General features: G+C 34.3%; 1 protein-coding gene across 2 annotated transcripts in view; it reads right to left on the reverse strand.

The window, feature by feature from the left end:
• Positions 1–27,548, reverse strand: part of KLHL1 (kelch like family member 1) — a 251,190-nt gene that overhangs the window by 25,615 nt on the left and 198,027 nt on the right. For both annotated transcript variants that reach the window (XM_075491973.1, XM_075491972.1), the window contains one exon: positions 24,327–24,551. In XM_075491973.1, the coding sequence (XP_075348088.1) occupies positions 24,327–24,551 (225 nt within the window). The remainder of the gene's footprint in view (positions 1–24,326; positions 24,552–27,548) is intronic.

The following is a 27,548-nucleotide window of genomic DNA, read 5'->3' on the forward strand; positions in this document are numbered from 1 at the left end:
ATTATTGTCAACCTAAGGGGGATTTCATTGAATGGAATTGCTTCTACCAGGGTTCCGCAGGGAAGGGAAAGAATTCTGATGTTTTCAGCATTTTTGTCAATTATGTAGAAGAAAATATAAAATTTTTCACTAGCAGGAAGCTTGGTGGACTGGCACGGAATCAGAAAACATATTCAAAGGCTCAAGCAAGTAACTTACAGTGAGAACCTTAAACTGCTTTATCAATTTACTTTATCAAAAAAAAAAGAAATAACAACAGAACATGTACCTTCACAGGAATGTTGGATATATAAGGATTTTTTATCTACTGAGGAAAAGTAAAACAAAATGTAAAGCATGGAAGTTGAAGTAGGAAAAATTTAAATAAGGAACAAATTTTTAACTATGAGGGGTTTTAATCACCCATTCAAAGGAACTGATGAATTCTCTATCTCACAGTATCTTCAGTTAAGCTTAGAAGGCTCTGGAAGATAAGTTATAGCTAAGCGCCATTTGTTACAATACAGTGAGCTCAGTAAATCCATTCTATGAATCCATGATCCCAAATGAGCATCATTCTGAAAATCTCAGCCTAAATGCAATCCTAAGTCAGTGTCCTTTTTTTCCACTCCATTTCACATGATTTGAACTCATCAAAAAGTCAGAAAACAGTGGATCATTAAAGTTTCAGAGAATGGGCTTATTTTTTTCTTGTAGAAAAGTCTGTCTTTCATTTAAAACAATGTAAAGTTTCCACTTGCTGTGTAGAACTGTGTTTTGTTCTATTTCAGACAAGTAATTTATTCAAAGCTTAATTTGACATTAAAAACTATATTTATCAATGAGTTTGAACAAGTCTCATCTCACTGTTCACAGAAAGTGTTCCTGCACTTTGGATGTCGGTTTTGGTTTTGTTTTGGTTTTGTTTGTATTTTTTTAAACTTAAAAAAATAATTTAAAAACCCTACTAACCCTTACTGAAATTTTCCTTCTTATAAAGTCTGAGCCTTGCCTTTTTCTGTATAACTTTCTGTGAACTAATTCTCCAATTTCTTCTGGTATGAATAGTCTTGCTTATAAATGCTTTTTATTCAACCACATATTTCAGCTATAATTTTTCCAGAATATTAAAGTGGATATTAAATTGAACTCATGATTCATAAAGCTCAATATCTTATCTCAGAACGCAACCAGTAGCAAACATGTGGGAAGATGTGTCAGTGTTCGCATAGAAAATCAGGAGATAATATGCTGTAGTTGTGGGGGCTTTTTGTTTTGGTTTGTTTGCTTGTTTGTTTTTTTGGTTTTACCCTAATATCTAATAGCTATAAATATTCTTAAATCCTGAATAAACAGGTTTACATTGTCAAAAAAGTATTTGCTATAATCTGTTATTAAAACCACTGTACTCTTTAACTTTTTATGCATATAATCTTCACTTAATGCAAAGTTAAATAGAAAATCAGATTCTTGTTGGGATAAAAAATTAATAGTATTCAAAGAAAGTTTAGGTGTGTGAATGTTTCTATACACATACATGCATATATAATCATTGTCTAGATAAACACACAAACCCTCTCTCACCTTCACACATAAGCAGAGTTGTATTATTATGCAGTGAATTTCACAGTGAAACTATGATGCATGTCAAAACACCTCATCAGTTTTGTAATTTCTACCTTTTACTTCCTCGAATAGCTTATTTGCTCTTTCATTAGGACATAAAGAGTTGTCATCAATTTACTCTTTTTATCTCATTCACTATCTCATACTTTCTGTCATGTCCTTTCATATTTGAGTTTTATTCTTGTCTTTTTTCCTGCTGTAAATTAAACCATCCCAATTATTTCAGTCACTTTTTGTAGAAAATTTGCTTTCCTCTTAATCAAAATACTGTTATTCCTGCATTTTCATGGATATTTAGCCTTTTTTTTTGATTGACAATGAAAACTGATAAGCTCATTGCATTAATGTAATGGATTTTCTCTCTGCATTTCCTGTCATACTCTTTAACCGGGCTTTATACAGAAAATAGTCTCCAATGACTTCTCTATAATGAGAACTTTACCAGGCTTATACAATGCACGTAGAACCCTGTGAGATGCACAATTCCTTCAGATTTTTTTCCCCAATGTCTTTTACTTTGCATTTACCACTTGCTGTTGTGTTGTGAATTCAACTGGATTTTAAAGTTCATCAGTGTTCTCTGAACTTGTCTGACCTTAGTGAATAACTTCTACATACTCTGCTATCATGATGTTCAATTCCATTTCCATGTAAATTAATCTCACACTGACACAGGGAAATGTTGCAGTTAGAAAACTGCCAAAATAAAAATGTTGGTTTGGTGTGAGATTCATGTCACGCTCCTCTGCCAAAAGGTGTGAATATAGTTACAGCTACACCAATGAAGAAATCTGGAAGTTCATTTTGCTTGGAGAACTTTAAGGGTTTCGATACAAGATTGCCTGTTTAGTTTGCCAGTTTGCATCGCTTCTATAATAGAAAAATTTAATGGCAAAGCTATAGGAAAATTATTCTTTCCATACAGGACAAAGACAGAAGGGCTTCTGTACAAAAGTAATCTTCCATGCTGCTGACTATAGCACATACTAACTTGCTATTTTATACATAGCAACTAATTACATAGCAAGGGTTTACACATTTAAAGTCTCTTCTTTACAGAATACCAATTGCATTGACATCCTTACATTTGCTTCTTAAGAGCTGGTTCAGTTCTGGCTCACTATGTTTTAAAATACTTGACAAATACATTCTGCAATATTTAATTTCATTCTGTTTTGGTATAGTTATGGCTGTATATGTGAGGGCAAATCATCATTTTGGACTATGTATATTCAATATATTAATGTTCAAAGTCCAGTTCTCTAATAGGTAAATAAAAAAACCAAACAAGGTGCTGCATTCCATGAAGGTAGTATTATGTCTATGTTAAGTATTTTGTCTCCTTTTTTTAAAATTTTGCTTTGATATTTGTAGATATCTGAGAAGCATAAATGCAAAGTGGAACAGATTGACAAGCCTGTAGTCACAGCTGGTAGTGAGTTCCTCTAACGGTACACCCATGAAAACTAATGGAAGCAGGTATTATATATGTAAATAATGTAAATAGTATAGAGGAACTTCAGAAAGAATTACAAAAGAACCATTACAAATCTGGAAAACCTGCTGGAAATTCCATAAAAGATGTAGGGTTTATCAAGATATTTTTTTCCAAGAGGTAATTGAATCATAGCATATAAGTACCTGCATAAAGAAAAGATTGTATGATTAAGAGTCCAACTGTTAGAGGAATAATAAGATCTAGTGACTGGAATTAGTAACCTGTTAAATTAAGCCTAAGAATAATATTCCATATTTTAACCAATGATGCTAATGATTTATTGGAATTACAAATTTAGGAATGTCCTAGTTTCTGTGTTGCTTGAAGCTTCATATCTACACTGATACATTTTTAGACAGACATGCTCAAACTCCTTGAGATGGCATGTCCTTAAGGCAGAAATTCTGTGTTCCTCTTGCAGAAAGTCAGTCTACATGATCACAGCAGTAACATCAGGCCATAAAATCCATGAGTCTATAAAAATTTGGTAAATTTGGCCATGGATATAATAGTCCCTTTGACTTTGGTATAGACTCTGTCTCTCTCAGTATTTGTTCTCGACGGAATCTGTCTTCTCTTCCAAAGTTAATAACTCTGAAGGCTTGGCTAGACAAACCTGTCAAATTGGTAATTGCAGGAGTTCTACTGATGACAGGTTGAAATGACAGAAATGTAAAATTTAGCACATGATTTAACATACCATGACAGAGAGCGAGATGCTTTGTGGGACAGACATCTCTGTGGGACAAGCAGCTAGGCCTCTATAGTGAATCTAATTGCATAATATGTTTTTTCTTTCTTGTTGTTTAACAGTCAATCCATTGTTTCTCTTCTACTTTTCATTCATGCACCCTCCTCCCACTCCAGTTAAGTCTCCTTATCTTCCATCCATTCTTCATCTATTGCTTAACAGAGGTTGCGTAGCAGAGATATTATGGTGTAGGGGCAACAGAAAGTCACCTACTGAAAACTCACCACTCTATTATGATATATCAGAGACCTTTTGGTGATTTGGTCTTCAAATAGCACTGTCAAGTAAGAGCAAACTGGTTGAATACTCATTCTTGGTTTCCTAACCATACCTCTTTCCAGAGAGCCATGGCAAACCAAATAGTTTCCTCTGCAGAAAAATCTGGATGCTCTTCTGAGAATAGTTTGCTCCAGAAACAGTTCTCTATTACATATGGATAGGACTATGTCAGATTTGCTCTATCAGTCCTCCAAAGATGATTCTGGTAGGCTCAGTGTTCTCATTGCCAATACAACTTCACGTCACTCACCAGAACTTACAGAAGCTATCTTCAATAGTACATCATTAAACATTTTTCTACAACTCTGTGACATTTTCCTCACATTATTTCAAGTTCTTCGGGCTGAAAAAAAGCCATTTAAAAATTCATCCAAAACTGGATGAACTCAATATTAAAATAATAGAATAATATGAATTTTACTAATACAAAGCACAAGACTAACACAAGATTAATAATAAAATTAATTTGCTGGACTCTGCTTGCAGTGGAGAGCCTCACTTACCAGTCTGGGAAGAGTGCTCTTCCTTTTTCTTGCTTCCATAGCTCTGTATTGTTTGAAATTAAAAATATTCAAGGAGTGGGACCTGGCACTCAGTTACCACAACTATCAAGGCCCTATCTTTCTTCTCACTTTTCCTCTATTCCATTATTCCTCTATCAATTTGTATTAATACAACATATAATAAGAATAGCTCCTGCAGAAGGATCTGAGGAGATCTAACCCAGAGCTTGACGGCTACCTTGAAAGGCAAGAGATCACATTTTCAGTGTAGTCCTTTACTGACTAGGTCAATCTTTGGAACCTAGATATCCCACTGTCCAGGTAATGGACTTAATTACTAATATAGGAAAACTTAGTGACTCATAGAGGCAGCTCTAATGCTTAAAAAAAAAAAATTGCACTTAAATCCCAGACAACCTTATGTGAGTCAAATAAATAAATAAATAAATATGCACCTTGCAATACTGTAAGTACACTTGATTAGACTTTACAACATTTTGGGAGTAGCCAAAATAATGTTTTCAATAAATTTTCCATTAATTTTTAAGTTGCTTTTTTGTGAATATTTCCTTTTGACCATGCAAACTGTGAATAATGACTCTCAAAATATTGCCTTCTCAGGTCATTGCTACTGCAGAGCTGTTGCAGAGCTTGCTCAATGTATACAGATTTTGGTTATTAATGGGATATGCATATACAAGTATAATTAGAACTTATGAAAGTAGAGTTGTGTGTTCAAGAAAAGTGTTACTTCCCTAATAGATGCCTTCATTCCTTTAAACAACCAATAATTTGCTTTATGAAGCATGTATAAAATACATGGCTTCAACCACAGTAATAATAATTTTATGAAATAACTTGATTGTTTTAATCAAATCAAATCGATAAAGGCTGTTACTTCTGTGATGCAATGCCAATAAAAAGCTTTCATTCTCTCTCACAATTAAACTGATATTCAATATTTGTTAATAACAATACACAATGATGTATATATAGTTTTAGAGGTGGAAAAAAACCCACTTCATATGTATTTGAGACATCTATGTCTGTGTGACAGAAAAGGCAGCCAAAGAAAACAAGCCCAAAGCAAAAACCCAAGGCAAATATAAGCAGACAAATTCCCATCAATCAGCAACTTGTTTTTATAGAAATGTTGGGGTTTTTTCCTCTTCTTTTTCTAGGTGCTCATACTATATAGTTTCATTTTGTTTTGTTTTGTTTTGTTTTTTACAATTATTAAAAATAGTATGAAAACATTAATCACACGTATTGAAAAGTGGAAACATGGAAGGCTAGATTTACAAAATATAAAAATTTGTATTTTTTGTAAGTCATGCTATGAAGCATCATTAATTTCTTCAACTACTTTTTACTTTTAGAGGATTATATACTGTCTTATAGGACACAACAGTCTCCTTGACTTTCACCCTTTCTTATTGTGAAGTTGATGATGCTGATTCTGTTTTGCTGATGATTTCTCCTAAAAGGAAGGATCCCCAGAAAGATACCAGCTATGACATTCACCCTCTTGCCTGGCACGATGGTGATAGGAAGTAGGAGAAGTACTGGCTGTAATCCCTTAATACATTCAGCTTTCTAGTTAAGAAAGTAAAACATCTCCAGATTAGGCAGTTACATTTTGAAAGACTGGATTGACCAGACCAATTTTCCTCTCTCCTATATGCAGCAGCAACTTGTTTACTATCAAGCACTTTCAGCTTACTTTTCAATACAAATATCATGTGGTAATACTAAGATGATAGAAATTTCGTCTTAAAAAGAAAGAGTGTGCTGAAAATGAAAAGACTATTAAAGGCTGCTGAAAGAAATCTGTATTTTCTCTCTAAATCTCTCTGCCTGATCTGTTACCACCATCAGCCTCTCCACTCCTTTTATTTCACTTCTCTTCTATCATCTTTCTCTCATCCATATCATCTAAGGGATTTTTCTACACATTTTTTGGATAATGACACATTACTTGACAAGATCCAAAATTCATTCTGGGACAATGAAAATGTAGTACTGAAAAAATCAACATCAAACCTTTGTTTCAGTTGATGAATCAGTTTTCATTTAAAATGATTAAATGAGATGACAAGCCCTTCAAATTTTACAAAGTCAGCTACACAGATTTAGTGAGACATATTTTTTTGGTTTTGTGTTTAACACTTTACAGTAAGTATACCAAAATGTAAATTATAAATAAATACATTTTTAAAATTGCTAAATAAGATGAGCCTTTTTAATCTAAGTATAGAACTGCTTAAATAAAAACATAACAGTGAAGTGAAGCAATGCAGAAATTAAAATCCTGATATTACTGATGACATTTATTTAAGAAAACAAATCGATTCATTGCAAAATCAGCAACTGACTGTAGATTCAATAGTATACTTAGAAATGGAATACTTATTTAAGCACAATTGATAATCATGAGTTACAACCACTAAGGATTTATAAAGTGTGTTAACCAATTGTCTTCATCAAGCAATGGCTGAAGTTATTTAAATACAGCGTTAAAACTGACAAAAAAATTAATAACTTGGCAATGTTCCTTGCGTTATTGTCATCTGATCCTGCGTCAGGCTTTAAAGAAAACTGATTGAAACCTGAAAAACAAGGTGTTCAATGGGCTGTAATTCTGTTCCCATTGTCCTATTGTAGTTTCAGAATCCCAGAATCACTTAGAGTAGATCTGTCACAGAGTGGCTGAGGTTGGCAGGCGTCTCTGGAGATTGTCTAACCAACCCCACTGCTCAAAGCAGGGTCACCTAGAGTCAGTTGCCCAGGACCATGTCCAGATGGCTTATAAATAACTCCTAGGATAAAGACTGCACAGCCTCTCTAGGAAATCTGGGCCAGTGTACCAACCTCACAGTAAAAAAAGTTGGTTTTCTTTACATTTAGATGGTATTTTCTGTATTTCAGACTGTATTTCACTCAATACTACTGAGGACACCATGGCTCCATTTTCTTTACTCCCTCCCATTAGGTATTTACACACCTTGAGTCCCCTGAGACTTCCCTACTCCAGACTAAACAGTCCCAGCTCTCTAAGACTCTCCTCATGTGTGAGATACTCCAGGCCCTTAATCTTTTTTGTGGCCCTTCACTGGACTCACTCCAGTAAGTCAATGTCTCTCTTGTACTGGAGAGCGCAGAACTGGATGAGGTACTCCAGGTGTGTTTCACCCGGGCTGAGTAGCGGGGAAGATCGTCTCCCTCATCCTGCTGGCAACACTCTTCCTAATACAACACAGGATACTGTTGTCCGCCTTTGCTGCAAGCACACATTACTGTCTCTTGTCCAACCTATTGTCCACCAGGACCCCCAGGACCTTTTCTACAGACTGCTTTCCTGTTAATCAGTCCCCAGCCTGTACTGGTGCATGGGGTTATTCCTCCCCACTTGCAGGACATGCCATTTGCCTTTGTTGAACCTCATGAGATTTCCATCAGCTCATTTTCCAGCCTGTTGAGGTTTCTCTGATGGCAACATAACCATCAACCACTCCTCACTGTTTTTGTCATCTGCCAACTTGCTGAGAGTGCATTCTGTCCCATCATTCAGGTCATTAATGAAATTAATCATTAATGATGAACACATTGGCCCCTGGGAAACATCACTAGTGGCTTCCAGCTGGACTTTGTGCTTCTGATTACAACCCTCTGACTGTGGCAGTTCAGTTAGTCAGGTTGGTCAGGAATGATTTCTTTTTCATAAATTAATGCTGACTATTCCCAGTCAACTTCTTGTCCTTAATATGGACTGAAACTGGTTCCAGTATTATTTGCTCCATCACCTTCTCAGAGATCATGGTGAGGCTAACTGGCCTGTATCCTCCCAGACCCATCTTCTTGCCCTTATTGAAGATACAAGTGGCATTTTGCTTTCTTCCAGTCCTCAGGAACCTCTCCTGATCACCATGACCTTTCAAAGATAAATTGAGAGCCTCACAATGACATCAGCCAACTCCCTCAGCACTCGTGGGTGCATGCTGTCAGGTTCCATGGACTTGTACATGTCCAGCTTGCTTAAATGTTCCTTAACTTGATCCTCCTCCACTGAGGGTAAGTCTTCCTTGTGCCAGACGTCCCCCCCCCTTGTTTCAGGGACCTGGGACTCATGAAGCCAGTCTTAAAGACTGAGGCAAAGGAGGCATTGAGTAGCTCAGCCTTTTTTGTGGTCTTTCTCACTAAGTCCCCTGCCCCAGTCACAGCAAGCCCCCATTTTCCCTAGTCTTCCTTTTGCTGTTGAAAGACCTGAGGAAGCCTTTCTTGTTGCCCTTCAAGTCACTCATCAGATTCAACTCAAAATGAGTTTTGGCTTTCCTAACCAAGTCCTACAAGCTCAGACATTGCCTCTGTATTTCTCCTGGGTCATTTTTCTACCTTTTGCATGCTTTCTCTTTGATTTTAATCAGGAGCTTGCAATCCATCCATGTAGGCCTCCTAATGCCTTTGCTTGATCTCCTGCACATCAAGATGGAAATTTTTTGAGCTTAAAGGAGTTGATCCCTGAAAAAATCTATCAGCTTTCCTGGGCTTCTCTTTTCTCCAGGGCCATATTCCCTGGAGCCACTATTGCAGAACACACATATCCTGCCCTCAGTAGAGTTTCTGGCCCCCTTTTGTGGAAGCTGCTGCACAAACTGTTGCATTTGTTGTCTGCCTCTATTACCTGTGCTCAGACCCAGCTATCTATAAAACCCCACAGTCTGATTCTTGCATTATATTTTCTAAGAAGCCAAGTTGGAAAAGTTCTAAGCAATGCAGAAGTATTTACTTTCACCATTAGGCAGTGCTTGCCCCATATGTTTCAAAAAATTATACTGAGTAGTGATAAGGTACTACCCCCACCCCCAAGCAAATAAATAAATACACCCTTTACATTACAGCAGACTGTGTCATATATGAAGAATTTCAGACCAGATTGTGTCATATATGAAGAATTCAATAGTCAAGAATTACTGGTTCTTATGGTTTGCTCTCAGAGTTAGATGCCAGAACTTCTAGGTGATTTTTATATCACACGTATGGATTAAAAGGTAGTCCCAAAGGTGTTGCTTTTAGCCTCCCCATCACACAGAATGGAGTGCAGTACATCTCACCTCTGTATCAAAATCTGTCCTGAAGTTACTGAACAGTCCATGAAAACCACAAATGACAATACTGCAATCGAAATCTTAAGGGATACTTTCTACCAAAATCACAAAGAAAAATATTTTCCAGTAAAATTGATGAAACAAGACTATTCTCTTTTCTGAATGTTCCAGGTCATTTGTTTTAATAGAAAAAAAATTAAATTCATTTGAAGTAGTCTGTGTTGAAATGTCAGAGTTCCAATCCTATTAGCACACTGTAGAATTCCTCCTTAAAGAGCAAAGGTACTGAACTCTATATACATTTTATTTGTTCTAAATGGTGCAGCTAATTTCTGCATGGTGTCTTGAGATAAGATTTTTCACCTTTTTGTAGTCAAGATACTGAACAGTGTGTTGGAAAATCAGAGTTCATCTTGACTTTATGAAGCGGGTTTTCATGTTGACTATAAGTGTCCTACACTAAAGTGAAATCAGAGTACATAAATGTGTTATTTTCTGTGTTCTATGCCTATTAGATAATAAACACCCATCTAGATTTACAGTCAGAATGTAGAAAATGTTTTTATGAAAATATATTATATAGAATGGGCTTTTCCTCTTCCTAAATAAGAAAATAACAATTTCCAGCTGACGCTTGAAGTCTTATTGTCATTAAGCAAAATGCACACAAGAATAATACTGTCAACTCTTTCAGGACTGTTTGCTAAGATAAGAGAAAGGACACAAGGCCCTCATAGCTTTTCTTCCTGCATCTCATCTTCAACAATATGACAAAAATACTTTACGGCACAAAAAAAAGAATAAATCCTCTTGTGCTTAATGTTCCACAAGATACTACTGCTCTGTTGTTGTTTACTGAGAAAAACAATGATACATCCAGAAGGGGAAGCTTTTATTGTAGGAGAATGGCAATAAAAATAATCAAGGTTATTATTTATCTGAATAAAGAAACTGGAAATTGCTGGAATCAGATCTTACATTTTTTTAATTTGTAGAAAAGAATAATTCTGGCATTGAGAGACTAATTTATCCTATCTATCTTTTGCTGTATTACCTTCATTTTCATGACATTCTGAACAGTTTGGCTTTGCTAGTTCACATACAGTTATTGGACAGCTGAGACTAGAAACCCAACTATGAGGATTTCTTTTAGGAAAGGAAACAACTTTTTTCTTAAAAGGAGATATGTTTTCAGTAATATATTGAGCAGTTAGGTGCAGTAAGTACAATAGAAAGAAATCTTAATATTTCCCTGAAAATGATGAAAACCTTAATAACTCGATGTTTGTTATTTATTTAGTCATACAGAAGTCAGTATCTATTGAACTTTATTTCCTGTAATAAAGATGCTTTTTGGGGAATATGTATGGTCTTGATTAAAAAGTGTCCTAGCTAAATTGTGTCTCATCATATTGCTGTTCATCAGTACAATCTGAAACTGACAGATTCCTGAACTAAAAAAAATTTTGAAAATACTAAAATAAATTTTGCAGTCAAATTGCACATACAGACAAAAAAAAAAAAGTACAAGAAAGAAGGATAATATGTTGCAGTACCATGTTAGTTGCCATCTATTGGGAAGAACAGTTTTCTACCTGGAAAATAATTCTCCTAAGCATTTAGACTTAGAGATTTATGAAAGCAAATAGTGTTATTTTTTAGCTAAATGAGATCTAAAAATGAATATTGTCCAGTGGGCAATGGCAGGCATTTTCCTTTTGATTGCCTTCATAAAGCTATGTAGCAAAAAACCTATTATGTCTAATTAGGTGCTGAGATCTGTACAGTTTCAATTATTTATACTTGGAGATTGGAATGGGATTTTTAAATTGCTTTTCTGTGATGTTACAAAATAATGGAAAACTGCCTATCATACTTCTAACTCTGCCTTTCCTTATCTGTATATAGACCTAATTTCACAAAATGAAATTTTAAAAAGTGTCAGTTTTTATAAAATAACAGGAAATACAGTTTCATACTGACACTTCCGGACACAAAATGGCAAAGAAAAAATTATCTATGTTGTTAGCTTTACTCTAGTCTCTGCATTTTTATATTTGTAGAGACACAGAATTTTAACCGGGAAGGATAAACTTGTATCCAACAACTAATTTTTTAAATAAGGAAATTACCTTTTAAGAAGAGGGCAGACATATGCTGTATCATGACATTGAAGGTGAGGAGACAAATAAATCAGTGACTTGTTATCCAAGTATTAAACTTGATTAAGTAACACCCAGACTTTACTCCACCATTTTAAGCTCTGCATTTATTTAGTTTCCAGGTAGCTGTAAATTCCTAACAATCTCCTTTCTCATCCACATCCACAGAAGCATATTTCGACAATTGTGTGTTAATTGTAACTAATACTGTTGCTTTTCCTTGCCCTCTTAATTCTCAAACCACTTTTCTTCCATACTATTGGTGTCAACATAAAAAAAAGTAATGATGTTAAAGTCCAATTTGTTTTAAATTATGCATCAGTTAATTAAACCTGATATTTAATTTTCACAACCATAATCTTAACTGGGTATGAAATATAAGTATAGTTCTTTGGATGCTGCATATAGGACTGCCATAGGCCAAGCTGGGAATCTAGTATATGATAAATTGGAGAATTAGACCTGACATACCTTTCTTAGTGAATATTCAGTGACACATTGTTGAAAAAAACTCTTCCTGTGTTTATTCATAGGCAGGTATCAAGGCTGATTAAAAGAATTATAAAAATACCCCTGCCCCCTTGGGCCAGAAGATATTATACTGACATGTTAATATAATGCAAATTTATAGAAGTAAAGATCTGCCTGCCGTCTCTGTATATACGTGCAGTTTTGTAGATGAGACACCAGATTCTCAACTCTGCCACACTATTATCCTGAGAACCTGACTTAGAAATTATTATAAGCGTTGCCATTATGATTTCTAGCTCTTTAGTGAATTGGGTCATGAACTACTACTTATTAAGGGTGCAAAGTACAATGACAAGGTACTTAATAATTCAGAAAAAAATATCCCTGTAATGTTGCTGATGATTAGGAGAAAAATCCAAAGCAAAAATCTAATATACATGCAAATCAATATCACAGAAAAAAATACTTTAAAAGGCTCAGGTCTTCTGTCAACAAATAGTGAAAGCTAGAATGACATATTTCCCCTGAGATTTCAACATTAAAAAATAACAATAGTTTAACTACATAGGGGTACATGGTACTAGTCAATATTGCATAAAAGAAAGATTCTCAAACTAATCTCTGAAGAGCTGCTTCTGAAAGGGTAAACAATACAGCTATGTCAGAGCATTGCTGTGCTCTGGTAAGCTAGCCTGTTGAAGAATTATTACACTCTACTTAATGCTTAGGTAGGTGGTTATAGGTTTGGGGGTTTCGTTTTGTGTTTTCGGGGGGGGGGGGGGGGGGAGGTGTTTTTGTTTGTTTGTTTTTGTTTTTAATCTGTGGCCAGATATCACCACATAAAGAGGGAGAACACGCACCTCTGGTATAGTGAGATGCTGATGTACCCAGAAAGATTTACCATTGCACAAAATAAAGATATTTCCAACAAGATATTGACTCAATGAACCTTTTTGGGACACATGACATGAGTCTTTTTCCTTGAGCTGTTCTGTTTTCCATCCCAGTCATACTGTCAAATTAATGCTAGTGAATAATCTTTTGTACAAGAATGTAAATGAAGAAGGGACAGATTAAAGGTGGAAACTGTTTCTTCATGTTACACAAATAGCAAAGCGGTGGACATTTTTCTTTGTACTCATGAAGCACATATACAATATATGAATGTGTTCTTCATGACTGAAAGTATTGACTGCCAATATGTCAAGGTCCAAAAGCATCTCAGATTTCCTGCATGAGCAGAATATACCACAGATTTGACATGTATAGAATGCATCAGACTCACAGCTCTGTTGTTTTAAGCTTGATTTGAACAGACATCATGGTTGTTTGCTCAGAGTATCTAAATATCCAACAGTTGAGCTGAATACATCTGGAAATATGGAATGTCATTGCCTAATGCAGTAGAATTTGTTTGGTACTATACATATGTGGTTGTATGAAGGGCTGTATTATTTTCAGGCTGATTATTGGGGTTGATCGATTGCTTGTTTTAAAATAAACAATGTGCAATGAGCAAATCATAGATACCAGTATGCTCTAACAAACTAGTATCTGGAAAAGTTTTCTTTACCCAGTGTTCTAGCTTTTGACACTACAGCAAACATTCTGCAAAAAATATGACTATGTCTTTCAAGAGTTATTTTCTTTATAAATAGTTGGTTTGCTTATAGCACTTTTGGGAAAATGAATTAATCATAAATAATTACAGGTTTATCATACCATTAGGGTATAAGCTACTATAAGATCAGTCTGTTGGTTTCAATGCTGATTTAATTCTCCCTATTTTACTGACATTTCTTTCTTCCAGCCTTTCATCTCCAGGCTTCTGTCCATGAGGACACTTCAGTTCGTACCTGCCCTCATATCCATAAAGGAATCTCAGATTCTCATGCATCTGTTTATTTACCTCTCTACTTTTTTCTCTCCTCATAGTGGTTTCTTGCACATATACACAACATACATAAAATTTGGAATTATTTTGCTTTAAAACTTAAAAAAAACCCAAAAAACAACAAAACAAATCCCTACTTATTTTTGTTTGTCCCTTAATGGAAGATGTGAATTTTCCATTGTTGCCTTCTCTGTAGCCCACCAATGGTGGTACATAAAAAGAAGATACTATCCTGCAAGCTAGTGGAGAAAGAAGAAAAAGGATTCTCTTTATTCTCTACATTTTTAGTTTATTTTACAGTTACCATGGATGTAACTGTTAAGGCTGTATCAAGCTTTTATTTATAGTCCTATTCTATTTTACTGGTTTCTGCTTTGCCTCGAATGCTTTTTTGATAGACTGTAACTCCATAGACAAATGTGTATTTATTGGGGCTTAAGCGCTATCTAAAATAACATCATTGCTTAACTGCCACAGCAAATGTTTTTCAAATGGAAGATGAAGGTGAAACTCTCACTGACTTGAAAACTATCCTTCAATCTAGGTCTAAGGAGTCGTATCATTCATCATTAGATTTTCAGTGTTGAACAAGCAATAATCTATGTTTCATAGCATTTTATGAAATAAGTAAAACTCAGCCTGTACACTAACGGTTTTTGCTACATTGCTGTGTATCTGATCTACTCTGCTCATGAATCCTCTAGCCTGTGTTTTCCTGGTCAAAATATTTAAAAAATGTGTTAGTAACACCCATTCTTTAAAGGCTTTGTTTCCAAACAAAGTTTATTTGGCATAAAATGAAGTAAGGTGATCACTCTCCATATTCACCTCATAAACAGCATCTTTAAGCTGCATAATTTTTATTGTAATGGCCTTGTTCATTATAAATTTGTGGTATCAACCTATTTGTTACCTTTGGTTTCTCCTTCACTTGTTTCAATGTGATCAGGTATTGTTTTGCTATTAGGGATCTGTTGAGGTCTCTAGTATCTGAAACTTTTTCTGGTATTTGCACTGAATGCGTATTTTAAAAATCTGCTGAAATTTTCGACATTTATTGTTAAAATATGACTTTTTTCTTTATTTCATCAAGTGAAAGCAAAGGAATTAAAAATATTTGCTTTATGACAATATTTTATTTGTGGGACTCTTATTATGTAGAATACATTGATTTAATAATTGGTTTATTTTCTTTTTTTTTTTCCCCAATTTATTACTTTATGAAGGAATAATTCTGCCACAAAATTACTGAACTGGTAAGGAGTTCCATTAATACTATCCTACTATGTTACCTCTAGCTTTAAGACATTACATACTTCATTACCTTGTAAATTTTAATTAAATATAATTTTTCCTACACATTTAATATATTTTTTATTTAGTATTGTATCTTAAACAGTTTTTTCAAGAATATGTATTTTTGGCATCTCTTGTATCATACATACACACATGCTTAAATACTCAGTACAATACCTTTGGATTTCTTTTTAAAAGTTGTAGTGCAACTCACTAGTGGAATCTAAGTTATCTTTGCTTTACGAGAGTTACAATTGGCTTTTTTATTTTTCCATAGATAATTCTAGGTTAATTCACTTGTGAAGATAACAAGTCCAAAATATAAACTACCTAATCTACCTACATGGAAAAATATTATTATTTATGCTTAACTATAATTTTTCAATTTTTCTTATACTTGGCTAACACAGAAAACAACATTAAAAATATGCCTATAAAGGCGAAAATGCAGACTGTTTGTTTTTTTTTTTTTTAAAAAAAAAGAACACTTCTTTTTTTCATAGGCCAACACTGAGGCTTTTATTCTAGTCATATTTGAAAGAAAACTCTTGTATCCATCTGAAGATGAATTTTAATATGTTGATATTAAGAAAAATGCTAGGCAGAGAGTCTAAATCCTCTCTGCAGGACCAATGTAATGGCTGAATCTACCAATGAAGTCTTACCTAGACAGCACTTTGGTCCAGGACTAAATGCAATGATTTCTCTGTAAGATTTTGGCTATATGCTGTTATGTCCAAATTAATACTTAAGGCTGAATAAAGAGCCACATAAGGCTAGGAATAGGCTGATTCTATATGTCCCTACATAACTGCAATTGACAAATTATACCTATATTAAAAAAAAAAAGTTCTCAGTCTTGTTTCTTAGAACTGGATTACTTATTGGAAAGCAATGCTTGGTAATTCTTTTGCAAAATATTTTCTTTTTTTTTCTTTTGGACATAGGTAAACAGTTGCAACTACATAGGACTATACTGGACTGGCTGGGAATATTCTGTCTCATTTGGCTAAGAAAGAGTTATTTATGAGGGTTTTCTTCTGTGTTTCAAAGAAAAATGAAAACATTCAATCAAGATTCTGCAACTACACTTGGTGTATTTGCTTCATTCACCCACATCGTTATAGGCAAAAATCACATCTTAAGCAAGAAGTGTAAAATGACATTTGAAAATCAGTGGCCCTTATGGCCACATTTGAGCTATAGGAAACTGTCATTGCTTTGAGTCTGTTTGTGTACAAATTCAGATTCTTAGTTTCTGTATAACTGATTAAAGCTATCTCAAGCTATTAGTTTTAATTTTTCACCTAAATGGAAAAAAGAGCTGTTTGCTATTGCCAAGTACAGCTGATAAAAAGTAATTTAAGCTGTGGTACCCAAATCATATCTCTAAGGCTCTAGATTGAAATATCCTTATAAAGAAAGGATTTAGACCCTTGTGCCTACCTAAATGGAAGAAGACTGTCCAAGTGTCATCACTTTTATAATTATTTGATTCTGGGAATACCTTTGTAGATTAAAAAATTTATATTGGTACTAACATTCTGCTTCACAAAAATTCTAAACGAAAAGATTTATAGTTTTATTTTCAGACTTTAACTTAGCTTCAGTGGATTATAACTGATGTAATTCAACGCTTTGCTGAATGATAGTAGCCAACTTTGTAAGTGGACAGTCCTCTGTTGTGCAAAGCTTATCTGCATCTGAAGTGTGAATATGATGTGTGGGTCCTTGTTTATGCTTGTCGTTTAATTTTTGACCTTTTACCCTAGCATATATTAGATTAAGATGACATCCATCTTGGACTCATTTATTTTTCTCTGCTACCATAAAGGGAGTTTACTCAGACGCAGATACCTACATTTCGTTAAAGTAATACCACCCATGTTGATTTTTCAGGTTGAGGATATATTTAACTTCTAGATTATTTCTTATTTTTTTTGAAATTTTTTATTTTCAGAAGTGACTTTGAGATTTTTAAAAAATAAATAAATTAGAAGTTAAAGGATTATATTAAGTCCTGGAAAATATCCCAGTTCTAGGTTAAACTTTCTTAACAATTTACGGTTCTTTATTATTTGTTGCATTCTTGCCATTTTGTGAAGTGATTGATCTGTGGTTGCTAGCCATAATATTATCTAATATTCAGTCAAAAAGTAGTAAACAAACAGCAACAGATTCACTCTAACCTAACAAGGAGTTCATGAGCATGTTGTAAAGTCCAAAAGATCTTTCAATTAGACAGTAGCAGCTTAATCACACTTATACGGCAAACACGACAGACCATTAGTGAAATTACTATAAGAATTAACTGTGGAGCCCAGTCAAGATGGTCTTTGGTAATTACACAAGAAGTATCTTCCAATGTAAAAGCGTTTTTATATATTAATTCAGTGATATATATAAAATAGAATATAAAAAATTAAAGTTAGCTTTTAATATTTTTTTTCCTTTCAGTAGTAAAACTCATGGTAATAGATTTACAATCAACTTCCAATATGGATAAAACTGATGTAGGCTTTTTTATTTAAGGAGAAAAAAAATAGATTCAGGAAGCAGATTTTCAGTTTGCAAAGTCTTCTCAATAATATCCGTTGTACCTTTAGAGGCAGAAACTGCTCCCAAGCCACAAATTGATTAATCCTAAACACGCTTTTTTTTTTTTTTCCCATGGAAACGGGAATACGCCACCTCAGTTGTTCTGTTCCACTGTACATATTCCTACTTATGGGGAAGAATCCTACCCTAAATTCTTAGTTCTCTAAAACTGTAGACAGAGTTTGTAAATATGCCTTAAGCCATCACACAGGTTAAAAATATTTGATAAACAATAATTACTTTTTGAAAACCTAAAAATTCTTTGGAAAGCATCTTATTAATTTTAAATCATTGAAACAGACAACAATGAAATAATTTTAAAAATAGTTAAAATATTTTATAAATTATCTTTTAATGATTTAAAAAATGTATAAGCTTAGAATGATTAATGTCTTTATATTTATACATGTATTTTCCTTCTGAGATTTAACATGTAAGAATAAAATCAAAGCCAAGATAAATTAATTATGCAGCAGATAAATTTTGTGACATTTTGCATTAATGAAAACATAAAGTTAAATTTACATCAATTTGAACTTCAGTCCTGATTTTCTTTATTAATAGTCAGAATCTTCTTCTGTTGACTCATCAGTCAGTAAGGTCATGACACATCAGCAGTCAGGATCATGAATTTCTTGTGGTGAATGGGCTCTTTAAGCAGTTTCTGATAAAGAAAGAAATTATTCACTATGTTCCTATGACGTTGATTTAATGCACTTTATCTCAGACAACTATGGACAGTGATTAAAATAAAGATAGAAGTGAGAATATTCTTAACAGTTAATAAGGACTCAAATTAATATATAATAAGCATTGTCTTAATGAAAATGAAAGACTCAGTACAATTATCTACTGCCAAGTAATTGGTTTTTTTCTATTAACAATGGGTTTTCATCTTAAGAACTTAAAATGGCATAAATAATCAAAAGATCTTAAGATTTTTCACTATCATTTCATTGACGGTGATTTCATGACACAACTCTGTTATGTCCAAGTCTGCACATGAATCTTACAGTTATTTCTGTGGGATATAGAAAATCACTAGAAATAATAATCTGAAAGAAATGATGAAAATTAGGCCTAGCATTTGTAGACCTTTTTCAGAATGAATAGAAAATTATTTTCTTTAATGCTCAAGAAAGCTTCAAAATTTGTCTTTGAATAGCCAGAATTTAATTATCATTATTAGATAATTCATGATGGTTGAGACAAAGGAAAATAACCTTCCTTTCCCCCAAAAAAACAACCAACCAAAAATATCTTGCTGGGTAAGCAATTCACTTTATTAAACTTTACGTAACATTTATTATTCTTAAAACTCATAAGACATTTAATGGCATTTATATTCTTTATAAATTTTAATATGTATAGTCCTTTTAAAGAACCACAACAATAGTTCTGTAAATCTATAGTTCCATGCCTGTATTGCAAACTTCCACTTTGACTGGTGTCAGTGTTTTGGATTACCATTTTTGTCACTAGCATTTAATGAAAATTTACATCCATAAAAAGTTAATTGCACCTCATAATTTAGGAAATACTACTTTATTCAGTGTCTTGTACTTAAAGTGCAGAGGAGAAAATTTAGATGAATAGAAGCATTGACTTTAAGCTTTTGTATTATTTCAAAAATGGTCTTCTATGCAAAGTAAAATTACTAAGAGAAATCCAGTATTCAATAAACAAGCCTCCCTATTATTATCAGTTTCAGGAATGTAATGACTTAAGTATGCAGCTGCATTTGGAATTCAGCTATCAGCTAAACTTCTTAATGCTTGGACATTGCATACATTATAACTGCTGACAATGCAAGGAAAGGACCCACAGCTTTTCTAGAAGGCACACAGATCTGGAAATAAATGAATGCTTCTAACAGGTAAACTGGTTTATTTACTTTGTGGTGAAGTTGAGGGTAGTTTATAACTTACAAGCTGAAAAATGCTACTAGTTCTATATTATGGGCCAAAGCACTGATAGTGCTATGAATCACAATGTCCACAGAAAAAAACCTGCAATAAGTTTAGACTAACCAGATATGTGTGTGAACATCATGATATATATTATATATACGGACATATATACATGTATACATATATATACACATGTATAATATATATTTGAATTGGTATGCATATATATGCATTTATGTACCATTACTATTTATGGATCAAAAAGAGGGTAATCATGTCTTTGATTTTGGCTAAAATAAATAGGAAGTCCTACCTTATTCTTGATTTGTTAGCTCTGATTTTACCTGTTCCCTTTATTATATTACTAACCAGCTTTTTGACCGATACTTCAGTTTCTCCACAGTTTTTTCCTCTATTAACAGTTCTCATTACAACTTAAAAATTACAGAGCTCTCCCTGTTTTTTTTCCCAGCTAATCTTTTATTTTCCTTCTCTCTGCCTCATGTGTTGGATTCTAGAGCAGTAAGCATGGAAGTAGAAAATCAACCTGGGTCTAAGAAGCAGGGTGAATCATCCTCTTTCAGTGAAATATAGAAATAGACGTTTGTGCAAACACATAATGCCATTTGACATTTTTTTATCATCACCATCAAAGATATTCCAGGATATTTTTCCTACAACTCCCTAACTTCCTGTATTTTTTTTTTCCTCTTCTGATTCTTGAACTTACTCTTTTAGGTATTCATTTCTGCACATACCAGTTTCATGACGATCACATTATAGGCAGGTATTCACTCTGTCTAACTTTAAGCATACCCCTTAGGTCCTTAAGGATATATTTACATTACATATTTAGTTGGTTCAGAACAATGGGTTGAAGCCATAACCCACTGTGTAAACTGAGACTCTGAAACGCTAGGTCCTCTGGGACCATTCACTCTGGGTAGAGTGAATTCTATCTACCCTAGGCCTATATGCTATATAAATAAATCTAAGGCTTTCCCATCAGCAGTGAATATTTTCATAGCATTTTCACTCAGCCAATTCCAGCTGGCAAAATTGTCTCTTCTAAGAGAGGAAGAGGAAAAATATGTAACCTGCCTCCACTCTAAGCTGCGTAGGAGTTTGTTAGGTAATACCATGCCCTGTTATCCTTCCTCCCATTCTGATCGTCTTGCAAATACATGTTTGACTATGGACAGTGAGATCAGTATATTTACAAAGCCAAAATCCAAACCTCAAGTCTAGGCTTAACAAAGAGTGTAAATATAGCCTAAAATAGGAGCTTAGGCACTTTACATAGTTCATGGAAAGGGCAAGACAATTTAGGACACAAACCTGAAATGACTGCCCTTCTCCCTTAACTATACTGGAAGCCTAATTTTCTCCCTGAGGCACTTAAATTGTTTACTTTGGAAAGGCAAGCTGAGTATTACTCTTTTGTCTTTCCTGTATTTATTTTTTTTAAAACCATGGTTCCACTGGATTTGATATCTAAAGTTTAAATTTAGTCTATCATTGATTCCCTATTTCCTCTCTTCCTCCTCCTCCTCTATGTAGCCTCTCAAGTCCTTTTATGAAGCAATTCTGTACCCACTTTTCCCATTTCTTTGCTGAATTTATAAGCCACAATCTGTTTTACGTTTTTTTTCCCTCTTTGTTCTTTCAGTCTCTTTCTGCCTTGTCTATATGGGTCTTGATTTGGTCTTTCTGTTTCTCAGTTTTCACCTTTTCCATATTTCATTTGTGCTTTCCACTGTCTTTCTGGCTTCATATTAGTCTGTCATATTCCATACTGTTTTATGGCCTACTTGACAGGGGTATTAGAATCACTGTTAGTTGAAATAATAGTTTGGGAACCCACCGTCTACCCTTTCTTTTTTGTACTTTAGCACCACTTATTCCAGACACTACCACTACAACAGCTTCCACTCATCTTCCATTGACAGTGCTGAAACTGCCTAACATATGACTTCCTACACTATGTACTTTCACTACAAGACCTGTCAGTTCTCGTTTTCTCATTTCTCATTTCTATATATATCAACTTCTACACACATAGCTCTATTGAAGATTATATGAAGACAGAATAAAGTGAATTGTATTGCCTGGTTGTGACTTTAGTTACAATGAGGTACATCTGAAACTTTTTTGCTGATGTCAACAAAAAGACATTAGTCTAAAGGATGGGTGCCTATTTCAAATCTTGTATACAAAATCCAATTGAAAGAGCTCTAGCATTATCACTACATGGGTATACCATAACACATATTTTAGAAAACAAATGAAAAAAGATTTCTTACTGCAGATTAATTTCTCATTACAAAGGATATTTACTAAAATAATAACTTTATGGGATTCCTGGAAAAAAAAAAAATTCAAACAAAAAAGCAATTAAATTCTATTAGCTAAGCTTCTCAGGAAATAATATATCATGACTCTTACGCAATTCCAAATAAAGAAAAAAAGCACATCTCTACTGCTTCCCAAATAACTGCATTTAATCATTTTCATCATCACCAATAAAATCCCAGTTTATACTTCTTTCCTCATTTTACATGTTGTTTGCAAAAAGCCCTGATTTCTGCAATACAAAAATTCAAAAGTAATTCCACACAAACCCAAAAACCCTCAAGTGGTCAAATGCCTTTTGTGTCCCTTTTTTCTCCTGTAGAAAATATACCAGTTTTTCTCCAGTCATAACCTCAATGTTCCTGAACAGCTTTATTTAAACTATAAAGGTATTTTTTAAATCTATTGACCAAAAGTATCTGTAGAATTATCAATCCAAAATGATACATATTTTTTTTAACTGATCACAATGGGTTTTTGGTCATGGCTTCATCTCTCTTGTCACTGGGAAAAGTTTTTCCTCTATCAAGCATTGCCTAATGTTTTATTAATACTTTCCTGTGTTATAGCTGAAGTTGTTGCATTTTTACCACCCTTGGAACAGCATTGAAACTAATAACAGATTCTGTAAAATTCTGGAACACTGGTAAAAAAGACATTACATGTATTTCTGCAGCATTATAATTAAATTTAAACTTAGGAAACAATTTCAAATCACAGAGTTGTTTAGTGTTATTATGCCATTTGACATAGATTCCCATCACGACTTTTTATTGTAAGACATGTTTAATAGCAAAAATGCATTATGCCAGCCACTGTACAAATGCATATTATGATATAAGTGTCAAATGGCAGGGGAAAAAAAAAGCATCTCCATTTTGTGAGATATTGATACAGTAGTACATTGAAGGACTTGCTGCTGATTGTAACTCAGGGGAATGGACGTGATAACCTAGCATGTCTTTTCCATTTCTACTTTTCATGATGTTGTAATGATTCTATCACACCAGGGGATTTTAGCAGAACAGATAATGAACTGTTCAGTTTTCTATACCTTATACAAGTTATATTCTGGTGGGTATGTCCTATAGATTCTAACTTCCTTTCTTTAAGTGAGAAAATCTTGTCACTCTACAGTTAAGAATGAAAAAGGATATTTTTGAAACATCACAAAATTTCTTATGTAATTGAATAAATTAGAGCATTTTCCTACAGTATATATATGACATACGTAATAGAAAGACACCTTTTTTTCAAGAAAACAATATGACTGTCTTTTGCTTAATTTAAAAAATAATTAAAAACCCCACCAAATATATATTTATTTGAGTAGAGAACAGGGATACAATGTGGCTTGACTAATGCTGACAGTGGTATGGATAATACTATTAAAAAAAAAAAAAACCCAACTTATCTGAAAACAGACTATGGGAAAATATGCTCTTAGTCATGATGAAACTATTGCTACAAATACTTTGTAAAGTCCATCAGTCCATCACTGACACAGTGTTTATAACCTTTATTTCCTGTCATACCAGATAAATGAAAACACATAATGCTTCGATTAAAAATAAATAATACCTTGATTTTTTGATAAATAAAGATGTCCTTTTTCAAAATCAGTGCATACAAACCTGGATTTTCTTACTAACCTATGTAAGTTTCAGGGTTTCTTTTCCTGTTCCTCTGCCTTTTCTTTGATGTTTTTTATTTTCTTGTTCCCAGTATTATTTTGGTAAATAATAAAAACCTTCTATATATTCTTAGCAATCTAACAAGAACAATGTAATCAGTTATTGCTACTGTTTAGAGTGCTACAATAGCTTAAAACTACTGAGTTTTCCATTACAAATTACATATCTGAAAAATGTGGTGTCTTTTTAAAACATTTTTTTTCCTTACCTAAGCCATGCCTATGTGTTGACATTGGTGGTAACACAGTCCAAGCCTTGGTCTTTGGATTGTAACATTCAACGGTGTTTAATGTCTTTAAACCATCCCGGCCTCCAATGACAAACAGCTTGTCATCGATGACAGCAACACCAAACTGAAGCCTCCTGCCATTCATCACTCCAGCCTGGATCCATATATTTGTTCGGAGATCATACTTTTCAATAGTTGTAGCACCTGATGAGACATAATAATAGGATAATGTATACAAAATGTATACAAAATTGGCGTTGGCTCTCTTTTTTTTTTCTAAAAGTGTCAAAACATTAATATTATTTTCTGATTACTTCCAACATCTTGACAAATATTTTATGTTTCTTTACATAAAGCAGTCCCTGGACTATATATATGTGTGTGTGTGTATATACATATATATATATTACTTCCCCACCCCCTCCCCCAAGAAAAGTGAAAAATGAAAAAAAAACCTAAATGGCCCCTATAGAATCAAAGTAATGCAAGTCTGAATCACTGTATGCTCTAACTTTACGATATTTTTTTACAGTTCAGTGGCATTGCTATCTAAGATAACTAATCTTGTTATACTTCATTCCAACCTTCCATAAAGTGTAAAAAAAGCCTGTGAAATTACATGTACATTTTCATCAAAGATTAGAACTTGTATTTTAATCTAGGTTCATATTTTCTTTCTTATTTTAGGTACTCATATAGGTTTTTTCAGATATGTTTCTGCTGGAAGTACAGAATGTTGTACTTACAATCTCAAACAAAATATTTAAAGAATGTTTCCATATACAGTCAAAACCATTTCCTTCTGAATTTAGTCATTTGTTTTACTTTTGCAGAAGAACTCAAATGCTATAAAAAGCATTATGTATAAAAAAACTTACCAGTTAATCATGAAAAAGTCATTAAGAAGCCTCTGCTGTTAGAAGTAACTTGTATGTAATATACAAAGATGAAATACAAAATGAAGAGTTTATTAACAAAAAATGAGTGTATTGGGTTTGCGTGGCAAGGTTTTGGTAGCAGGGGAGCTACGGGGGTGGCTTCTGTGAGAAGCTGCTAGAAGCCTCCCCTATGTCCGATAGAGCCACTGGCCAAGGCCAAGCCAACCAGTGATGGTGGTAGTGCCTCTGTGGTAATATATTTAAGAAAAAAACACTGCTGGGGGGAACAGCAGCCAGAGGGAGGAGTGAGAACATGTGAGAGAAACAACTCTGCAGACACGAAGGTCAGTGAGGAAGGAGGGGGAGGAGGTGCTCCAGGCGCCGGAGCAGAGATTCCCCTGCAACCCGTGGTGAAGACCATGGTGAGGTAGGCTGTCCTCCTGCAGCCCATGGAGGTCCACAGTGGAGCAGATATCCACCTGCAGCTCATGGAGGACCCCATGCCGGAGCAGGTGGATGCCCAAAGGAGGCTGTGACCCTGTGGAAAGCCTGCAGTGGAGCAGGCTCCTGGCAGGACCTGTGACCCCTGGAGAGAGGAGCCCACGCTGGAGCAGGTTTGCTGGCAGGACTTGTGACCCCATGGGGAACCCATGCTGGAGCAGTCTGTTCCTGAAGGACTGCACCCTGTGGAAAGGGCCTATGCTGGAGCAGTTCATGAAGAACTGCAGCCCGTGGGAAGGGCTCACATTGGAGAAGTTTGTAGAGGACTGTCTCCCATGGGAAGGACCCCATGCTGGAGCAGGGGAAGCGTGAGGAGTCTTCCCCCTGAGGAGGAAGAAGCGGCAGAGACAATGTGTGATGAACTGACCGCAACCTCCATTCCCTATTCCCCTGTGCTGCTCAGGGGGTGAGAAGGCAGAGAAAATCGGGAGTGAAATTGAGCCTGGGAAGAAGGGAGGGGTAGGGGGAAGGTGTTTTAAGGTTTTGTTTTTATTTCTCATTATTCTACTCCCATTCAATTCGTAATAAATTAAATTAATTTCCCTGAGTTGAGTCTGTTTTGCCTGTGATGGTAATTGGTAAGTGATCTCTCCCTGTCCTTATCTTGACCCATGGGCCTTATTATATTTTCTCTCCCCTGTCCTGCTGAGGAGGGGAGTGATAGAACGGCTTGGTGGGCACCTGGCATCCAGCCTGGGTCAATCCACCACCCAGAGAGATAAAGAAAGCATAATTAACTTAACTAGATTCCAGAAAGTGAAAGAGTAATGCATCCTACTAATTGTAACATGAGTGTGAAAGGTTAATTTAAAGCAAAACCACAAATATTTAAATGACAGATGAGTTTAAGCTAATCCTTAAGACAGATACTTGATAATTCATCTGAAATGTAACCAACATTTTATTTTTACTTACACATAACAGTGCTTCATTTCTAAAGTTTAAATATCCCTACAGAAGGAATCAACATAATTATTAAGTTTTACCAACTAACTCTCTGGATTATAATAAAAGGTTAGAATTCCATGGGAAATATTTCTTTTAGGATTCATTCATTCTTTGGAACAGAAGAGCAATGAACCAAGTGGAAACTAACATCATGAAAGCAATACTTTTGTTAATTGAACTAAAAAAGATATAATTTAAATTCGGTTTGTATCTAAGTGTAGCAGAGCAGCAATAATGTACAATTCAAATGGATGTATTAAATCCCCTGCTAGTTTTATGAAGCCATAAGATATATGAAGCAATTTTTGCATTCGATTGAGAGAGACAGATTTATTTATCTTTTTCCCCCCAATTTAAAATTGAGAACTGTGTAAAGGCATTAATCTTTAGGTTAGAAAGAACAAAAATACAGATTATGTGATAGAGTTTTTTGGTAGTGCTGCAGGGCATATTATAATGATACGTATTAATAAAGTTATGTCATAATGCTTGAAAGTTTTTATATGTGGAATCTATTCATGTTAAAACCTAGAACTATAGCATATGAGTTCTATAACGCTGTCTACTTTCATGGTAAAGAGTATAGTTTAAAAGCTTTGTCATTCTGATTTCAGAAAATCTTACTAACATATCAAATACAGTCTTTGAATTATGCTCAGCTACATATTTTCTAATATTGGTTAAGTCTGAGTTTGCCACAATGTTTTATTAAATTACATATTGAGCATCTAATCCAGCAGTGCCTGGAGTGCCTGACTTCTGTTTATCCAGTAAGGTGCCTTGCTAATATGTAATAATGATGATGATGATGATGATGATGATGATGATGATGATGATAATAATAATAATAATAATAATAATAATAATAATAATA

Source organism: Mycteria americana, chromosome 1, assembly GCF_035582795.1.
Source record: "Mycteria americana isolate JAX WOST 10 ecotype Jacksonville Zoo and Gardens chromosome 1, USCA_MyAme_1.0, whole genome shotgun sequence".
NCBI classification, from domain to species: Eukaryota; Metazoa; Chordata; class Aves; order Ciconiiformes; family Ciconiidae; genus Mycteria; species Mycteria americana.